The 8,849-nt window shown below is 42.5% G+C and overlaps 1 protein-coding gene across 1 annotated transcript; it reads right to left on the reverse strand.

Moving 5' to 3' along the window:
* Positions 1-6,485: 6,485 nt before the first annotated feature.
* On the reverse strand, positions 6,486-8,298 carry LOC105009876 (olfactory receptor 2AT4). Its single transcript, XM_020046185.1, has 2 exons — positions 8,233-8,298; positions 6,486-7,614 (listed from the first exon to the last, which is right to left on the reverse strand). The coding sequence occupies exons 1-2, from the start codon at positions 8,242-8,244 to the stop codon at positions 6,637-6,639; spliced, it is 990 nt and encodes a 329-aa protein (XP_019901744.1). The 5' UTR covers positions 8,245-8,298; the 3' UTR covers positions 6,486-6,636.
* Between the last annotated feature and the right edge of the window lie 551 nt (positions 8,299-8,849).

Below are 8,849 nucleotides of genomic sequence, written 5' to 3' on the forward strand. Positions count from 1 at the left end.
TACAGGGATTGGACAGCCCTCAGAAGGGACCTCCTCAGCCCATACTCCCGCAGCACCTCCCACAGTATCTCCTGGGGGATCCTGCCATACGCCTTCTCCAGATCCACAAAACACATGTAGACTGAATGGGCATATTCCAAGGCCCCCTCCAGGAACCTTGCAAGAGTAAAGAGCTGGTGGGTTGTTCCGCGATCAGGACGGAATCCGCATTGTTCCTCTTCAATCTGAGGTTCGACTATCTACCGAACCCTCCTTTCCAGTACCTTTGAGTAGACTATCCCAGGGAGGCTGAGAAGTGTGATACCTAATTGGCACACACCCTCTGGTCCCCCTTTTTGAGCAGGGGAACCACCACCCCGGTCCAACACTCCTTCGGCACTGTCCCCGACTCCCACCCAATGTTGAAGAGGTGTGTCATCCAAGACATTCCCTGCACACCCAAAGCTTTCAACATTTCTGGACGGATGTCATCAATCCCCGGAGCTTTGCCACTGTGGAGTTGTTTGACTACCTCAGTGACTTCTGCCATGGTGATTGACGATGCTTCCCCATCAGCCTCCAGCTCTGCCTCCACTATAGAGGGCGTGTTAGTGGGATTTAGGAGTTCCTCAAAGTGTTCCTCCCATCTCCCAATTACCTCCTCATTTGAGGTCAACAGTGTCCCATCCTTACTGTACACAGCTTGGATAGTTCCCCGTTTTCCCCTCCTGAGGTGGTGGACGGTGTTCCAGAAGCACTTTGGTGCTGACCAATTTGATTCCAATTGGACTCTTAATATGTTCACCCGGCACAGCCAGAAGAGGACTGGTCACCCCTCTGAGCCTGGGTCCTCTCTAGGTTTCTTCCTAAAATTCGGCCTTCTTAGGGAGTTTTTCCTAGCCACTGAAATACAACATTACTGCTCCTTGGGGTTTAAGGCCGGGTGTTTCTGTAAAAGCACTTTGTGACAACTGCTTTTGTAAACAGGGCTTTATAAATAAATGTGATTGATTGATTGATAGAACTGTGCATGTTGGACTCCGGCAGGGCTGCCCTTTGTCATCGGTTCTGTTCGTAATTTTTATGGACAGAATTTCTAGGCGCAGCCAGGGGCCGGAGGGTGTCAGGTATGGGGACCACACGATTTCGTCTCTGCTCTTTGCGGATGATGTTGTCGTGTTGGCCCCTTCAAGCCAGGATCTTTAGCATGCACTTGGACGGTTTGCAGCCGAGTGTGAAGCGGTGGGGATGAAAATCAGTACCTCCAAATCCGAGGCCATGGTCCTAGGTCGGAAAAGGGTGGCTTGCCCACTTTAGGTTGGTGGAGAGTGCCTGCCTCAAGTGGAGGAGTTTAAGTATCTAGGGGTGAGGGTCACGAGTGAGGGAAGGATGGAACGGGAGATTGACAGACTGATCGGTGCAGCTTCTGCAGTAATGCAGTCGATGTATCGGTCTGTCGTGGTGAAGAAAGAGCTGAGCCGCAAGGCGAAGCTCTCGATTTACCAGTCAATCTACGTTCCTACTCTCACCTATGGTCATGAGCTTTGGGTCATGACCGAAAGGACAAGATCCCGGATACAGGCGGCCGAAATGAGCTTTCTCCGCAGGGTGGCTGGGCGATCCCTTAGAGATAGGGTGAGAAGCTTGGTCACCCGGGAGGAACTCAGAGTAGAGCCGCTGCTCCTCCACATCGAGAGGGGTCAGCTGAGGTGGCTTGGGCATCTGTTTCGGATGCCTCCGGAACGCCTTCCTGGGAAGGTGTTCCGGTCCCGTCCCACCGGGAGGAGACCCCGGGGAAGACCTAGGACACGCTGGAGGGACTATGTCTCCCGGCTGGCCTGGGAACGCCTTGGTGTCCCCCCGGAAGAGCTGGAGGAAGTGTCTGGGGAGAGGGAAGTCTGGGCATCCCTGCTTAGACTGCTGCCCCTGCGACCCGGCCCCGGATAAGCAGAAGATGATGGTATGGTATGGTATTGATAGAACACAAAGAGGTGGAGGCAGTAAGCTAGCTTAGCATGCTAACGCATCGCACGATAATGCATTGCATAGAAAAAGAAAGGATATGTTTTCAACATTTTTATGGCAAAACATAAAAACACTTTTTTACTCAATGTAGCCATAGTCCTTTTTGGGTTTTCACACGCTGGATACCTGAGTTACCAGAACACAAAGGCTGAATGCTAACAACATAGAGCACAATAGGATTCCAAATATAGCTGGTAACATCAAATAACCCATTTATCATGAAATAATGTAATGCAAATGTGATCGTTATAGATATTGTCTGCTTTGCGTATTTGGAATGGGAGAACTGTTCCACTGGATTGTTTGTGGCCTGATATCAATGATAAATAGAAAAATAATAATGGGTGTCATAAACATATTGGACTGCATGCACATAAGGTGAATTATTTCATTTTTCACATTTATTGTGATACAATGCATATTTGTGTAAGAAAAGGGGTTTGCAGAAAATACTTGTGTTGGAAAAAAGTATCTGTATGGTTGTGTTGTGGTCAGAATTCAATGATATATAGAAAAAATCTGATTTTGCTTATGAAATTATTTACTTTATTGTGAATTTTCACTCAAATACTACCTTATGAGTACATTTTCATGTATGCATATTAGCTGAGGTTCTTTAGAATCATTTGATGCCAAATACATGATGATCCATAAACATTACATATTGTTTCTAAGCCCAAATGTAATAGTAAAAAATAAAATAAAACTTTCAGGCCTCCAAGGGAGAAGAATATATACACAGCAAAAATATAGCAAGAAGAGAAAGCAATAATATACATAACACTGTACACTACCAGCAGTTTAGAAAGAGTACTGTAAACTAGCAGCAATAATGGTGGTGGTATTGAAATTATAGAAAGGCCTATGGCAATAATATACATAACAATGTAAACTAGCAGCAATTTTTTAAAGAAAAGGATGGGGTTTATGAACAGTATTGCAGATGTATTGAATATTATAGACAGTACATGCCATTATGACATCATGACATTAGATGGCATAGCACTAGATACATTTCCACAAACAATGCTGCCAACAAAGTTGGTAAGACCGAGTCTGTAACATCATGAACTCAACATAACATCAAATGCTGCAATAAATAACTGAATTACTCTCTCCCTTGACGACCGGGAACGCAATCATTATTTCATCACTATATGAAATGGCTGGTTTCTAACAGTAGTGTCATTTCTTATATATATATTTTGGTGTAACTTCAACTATATTCATTTACACTACCATTTAAAAGTTCGGGGTCACTTAGAAATGTCCTTGTAATCAACAGAAGAGCATCCTGGAGTCACCTCTTCACTGTTGACATTGAGACTAGTGTTTTCCGGGTACAATTTAATGAAGCTGCCAGATGAGGACCTGTTTATCAAGCTAAACACTGATGTATTTGTCCTCTTACTCAGTTGTGCACTACGACCTCCTGTTACGCTTTCTATTCTGGTTAGAGCCAGTTTGCGCTGTTCTGTGAAGGGTTTAGTTCACAACATTGTACAAGATCTTCAGTTTCTTGGCAATTTCTTGCATGGAATAGCCTTCATTTCTCAGAACAACAATAGACTGATGAGTTTCAGAAGAAAGTTATTTGTTTCTGGCCATTTTCAGCCTGTAATTGAACCCACATTTGCTAATGTTTCAGATACTGTACTCAACTAGTGTCACATCCTGACTATATCCCTAGCCATCTCTGTGCTGGGCTGGGGCCATAGTCAGGACCGGACAGAAAGTGGTGCCTCTAGCCATCTCTAATGCTGTTTTGTTCTCCCCAATTCAAGGCAGGTGTAGATCGTTGCCTCCTATTGAGGAACTCATTTATGATCAGTGTTTGGCCACACCCGGTGTGGATTATTGGTTTTGTGTTTGTGCTTGCTGCTTTAAATTTTTTTATTTTATTATTATTATATGTTTTAAACAAGGGCATTTCTAAGTGATCCCTTACTTTTGAATGGTGGTGTACGTTTTCACTAAATTTACAGATCTAAAAAGCACAAATTCAAATAATGGCAGATCAAATTATAAACTGATTTACTAAGTACAGGAGTATCCTTACCTCAAAAGTAGTATGACGACTTCAGGGAAGCTCCTTACCTATGATTTGTATTGTCAAAATGTATTTATTTAGTGACCAAATTCTTTGCTCATGATGTTGACAAGTTCTGTAGACAGTAAAGCCAAAAGGTGGAAAACTAACCAGCAAGTTAAACATAACACTCTTTCTACAAAAATAAACTGTCACATCCTGGCACGGCAAGCTTGCCATGCCAGTTAATCCAACGCCATCTCTCCCTCCATTCCTCATGGACACCTGTTTCTGTTCATGATTGCCCGCACCCGTTCCCCTGATCATGGTCTTTGTTGTGGTTTACACCATGACGTTGTTTATTTGGCTCCTGTTCGGTTTCTTAGTTGAAGTTTCATCATGTTTTAGTTTCTTTATTAAATGTCCTCTGTTCTCCCTGCGCTTGTGTCATGCTTCCATCCTGCATCGTTACATAAAGTAGTTAGTGCGTCTGTAACAGTAACAGTACATTATCCCAATTAAGCAGGCTATACTGAAAAAGATTCAAGACTTTGCACGTCTGTTTAGGACTTCAAGGTTTGGCAATCAATCAGTAGATTTTTTTAATATTGACTTCTGAACATAATTAAAAAACAAATGGAATTATTGGCATTAGAAGTATTTCAACAAAACAACCGCCTTTCATATTTTAAGAACAAATAGTTCAGAAATCTGTTTTATTAAATTAACTGTCTTTTAAATAGTTCCCATGAAGAATGAAATATATAAACAGCATGCCCTTCTATTAACACTGCGTGACCTCTAAGATATTTGTAATGACTACGGGAGACCAGGATGGGATCCAAGCGCAGAGTGCAAACACTTTAATAGGCAGAGGTACAGAAACAGTATCCGGAAAGGGGCGTTGTCGTGGTTCGCAAGGCATCAAGATGTGAGGTGCAGGTGGTCTGGCAACACGGGGCCTCAGAATTCCGGTGATTGAGCTCGGGGAAGTAGGTTGCTTTCAGGGGGTATTCGATGTGGCCTAGAGCTCGTGCTGGGGACAGACCTTACAATATCTACCTGATTTAATCCAAAAGTGTCAACATCATTATAAATCCCTAATTACCTAAGTTTTGTCATATAGTACATAAAATTGTTAATTTATGTTTGGGACAAATTTTTTATCAACAAGGCAGATAAACCCTCATACAGTATTATGTTGATCACTTGTGTAACATGGTGACGCAAGCTGTCCTCACACGCAACTCTACCCGACAGACAAAAAATTACGATACAGTACATACGCATGTGAAGCCGATTTGTCACACCCTGATGTGTTTCACCTGTTGTTTTGTCCCCGCCCCTTTACCAGGTGTTCCCGGTTCCCTATTAGCCCCGTGTATTTAAACCCTGTTCTCTGTTTGGCAGTTGCCAGATCGTCTTGTCCTGTACAGTCGTTTCCAGCGTTCTATGTGTTCATCAGCCAGTCTACCCGTCCTTCTATTCCCCGGTTACGACCCTTGCCTGTTTTCCGGATTACGAGCCTGCCTGCCCACTCCTGTACCTTCGACCATCCGAACGCCCGAGAACGAACACTGCCTGTCCCCCACCACGAGCCTGCCTGCCCTATCCTGTACCTTCGACCATCTGACCGCCCGACAACAAACCCTGCCTGTCCCCTACCACGAGCCTGCCTGCCCACTCCTGTACCTTCGACCATCTGAACGCCCGATAACGAACCCTGCCTGTCCACCACTACGAGCCTGCCCACTGCCTGGTTGTTCAATAAATACTTTGGACCGCCCTCCTCTGCCTCTGTGTCCGCATTTGGGTCCCCACCCGTTCATCGGTGTGATACGATTTGAGTTTAGAATAATCTGACAGCTAACATCTGACTATGATAGCCACATAGAACAACAAAACATAGCACAGGTGAAGAATATTGGTTGAATAATGGGATTTAGGGAATGTTTAGAATTAATGTATTTTTATTTGATTATTCAGTATATTACGCAACAAACTGCGATGCACTGTGTGATCTGACACCCTTCTATCAGTGCCAGCATTAACTTTTTCATCAATTTGAGCTACAGTAGCTCATCTGTTGGATTGGACCACATGGGCCAGCCTTTGCTCCCCACGTGAGCCTTGGCCGCCCATGACCCTGTCGCCCGTTCACTGCTTTTCCTTCCTTGGACCACTTTTGATAGGTACTGACCACTGCAGACCGGGAACACCCTACAAGGGCTGCAGTTTTGGAGATGCTCTGACCCAGTCGTCTAGCCATCACAATTTGGCCCTTGTCAAAGTCGGTCAGATCATTACACTTGCCCATTTCTTCTGCTTCTAACACAGAATGAGAACAGAATGTTCACTTGCTGCCTAATATATCCCACCCACTGACAGGTGCCATGATAATGAGATTATCAATGTTATTCATCTCATCTGTCAGTGGTCATAATGTTATGGCTGATGTGTATGCTGTTCTCAAGCCAATGGATTGGACTGGACATCACAAGGAACCAAGATTATATAAAAATGATAAAATCAATCATACAAAATACATATTCAAATATACAGCATTTCATTTCAATGCAAAATACACTGTGTGTTTTCCTCCATTACTGAATGAGAACTTGTGTTGGTCTAAATTGCTTAATCAATATCTGTTTTATTTCCTCAGTTCTTAAACAGTATATTAAAGGATTGATCATAGGAGGGAGAAGGCTATACAACATTACTATAACAATACGTACATCAGGGCTGAATTCAATACCAATGTTGCTGGACAAATAAACAAAACATCTTGGAAGAAAATAGAGGGCAATGATAATAAGCTGCGCACTACAGGTAGAAAGAGTTTTAATGCGCCCTTGGGTGCTCGCAATCCTAAGAACTGCAAAAATAATAAAGCAATATGAATAAACAATGCATATAAGAGGTACAAGTAGGATTACCATTGCCACAACAAAAGCAGGAAAACTATAAGGGGTTCTGTCTGTGCATGCAAGCTTTGTTATAGAAGTATGGTCAAAATAACAATGCATTATTGTGTTTGAAGCACAGTAAGGAAGAGGATAGGCCCTGATTACCACAGTAAGACAGGATGGGTGTGCAAGCACCCATGCAGTTGCATTCAGTACGTGAACAGTGGATTTTTTCATTATCATTGTGTATCTGAGTGGGTAACAGATTGCCACATATCGGTCTAAAGCCATTATTAATAGTATAAAGCTAGTTACACCTCCACAATAGTGCACTAAGTACATTTGCAAAAAACAACCAAAGAAAGAAACAATTCCTGCCTGAAACCAATACCTGGCAATAATCTTTGGTAAAGTGGTTGTGCTGAATAGCATGTCAGAAACCACCAGATTTAAATAGATAAAATACATAGGTTTATGGAGAATGTTTTGAGTTGCAAACAAGATGAAAACAACAACATTCCCAAACAATGTACAAAAATAAACAAGGAATAACACAGCTGAGACAAGGCTGTAGAACTTTGGCTGAAGTCCAGGGAAACCAACAATAACAAACTCTGTGACAAAGCTCTGGTTCGCAACAGCCATGGCGATGTAGACTTTGGATGCAGCAATCTAGAAAATTATGATCATGCACATTATCCATTATTATACACTACAGTACATTAGCAGAAGTGTTTTCATGAGGTTTCTGTAGCATAAAATGAAAGCCTAATATTGTTCATTTACTGTAGTGTGATGTCTCAACTTTAGGTATACATTAGTTACTGTCACATAAATATTGCCTTCTTCAATAAGGGCCTTTCACAAACAATCAGATTGTATTCAATTGTGCATTTATCACTAATTATTACACCTCCCACACATAATTGTTAACCGCTTTTAACTGTAATACTGTTATTAAACTTATATATAGTATATGTATAGTATTTTGCTGTTAACAGAAATTGTCAAGTATAATGTGTTAATCAATATGATTTAATAAATGTGAAGGTAAACATAATGTGTAACCAGTACCAGTAATAATATACGCACTGTGAAGAACAGACATTATACCTGTGTTAACTAAATGTACTGTAGTAAATAACAAACAACCAAAGCAATGATATGTGTAAGCAGTTACAATTCACATAAAAATAATTTGTGAGACTAAGTAGCAAGATCACTGATCATCCATGTTATTACATTTTGATACAAAAAATAACGTCAATGCATTAACAGAAGTGTCCTTACCTTGAATGACATATACTAAAATGTAAGCTCTTCTCTAATGAACTGAATGCTCAAAATGTAACTGCTCACTGAACAGAATTTACGACAACGCTGATAAGAGCAAAGCCTCAAGGGAATAAAATAACAAGCATGTTTACATAATACTCTTTCTACAACAATTAACAACTTGCTGTGTGGGTCAATAATGTCACGTGCTCCCGACTACACATGATAAACAGAATAAGGGCCATGTATGTGAATCTGGATTTCAAGTGATATTGTTGTAGGGCAGGGGTCTCAAACTCAATTTACCTGGGGGCCGCTGGCAGGGGCGGCGCCAGCCGATTTTGCCGGGGCTTCAGCCCCGGATGTTTTGAGTGTAGCCCCGAATCTCGAATGAGGGAATTTTTTATTTATTTAAAAAAAATTTTTAAGCCTATGTATCCATCTTCTTCCGCTTCATCCGGGGCCGGGTCGCGGGGGCAGCAGTCTAAGCAGGGATGCCCAGACTTCCCTCTCCCCAGACACTTCCTCTAGCTCTTCCGGGGGGACACCGAGGCGTTCCCAGGCCAGCCGGGAGACATAGTCCCTCCAGCGTGTCCTAGGTCTTCCCCGGGGTCTCCTCCCGGTGGGACGGG

The sequence above is a fragment of the Esox lucius genome, chromosome 1 (assembly GCF_011004845.1).
Source record: "Esox lucius isolate fEsoLuc1 chromosome 1, fEsoLuc1.pri, whole genome shotgun sequence".
Classification (NCBI taxonomy): Eukaryota; Metazoa; Chordata; class Actinopteri; order Esociformes; family Esocidae; genus Esox; species Esox lucius.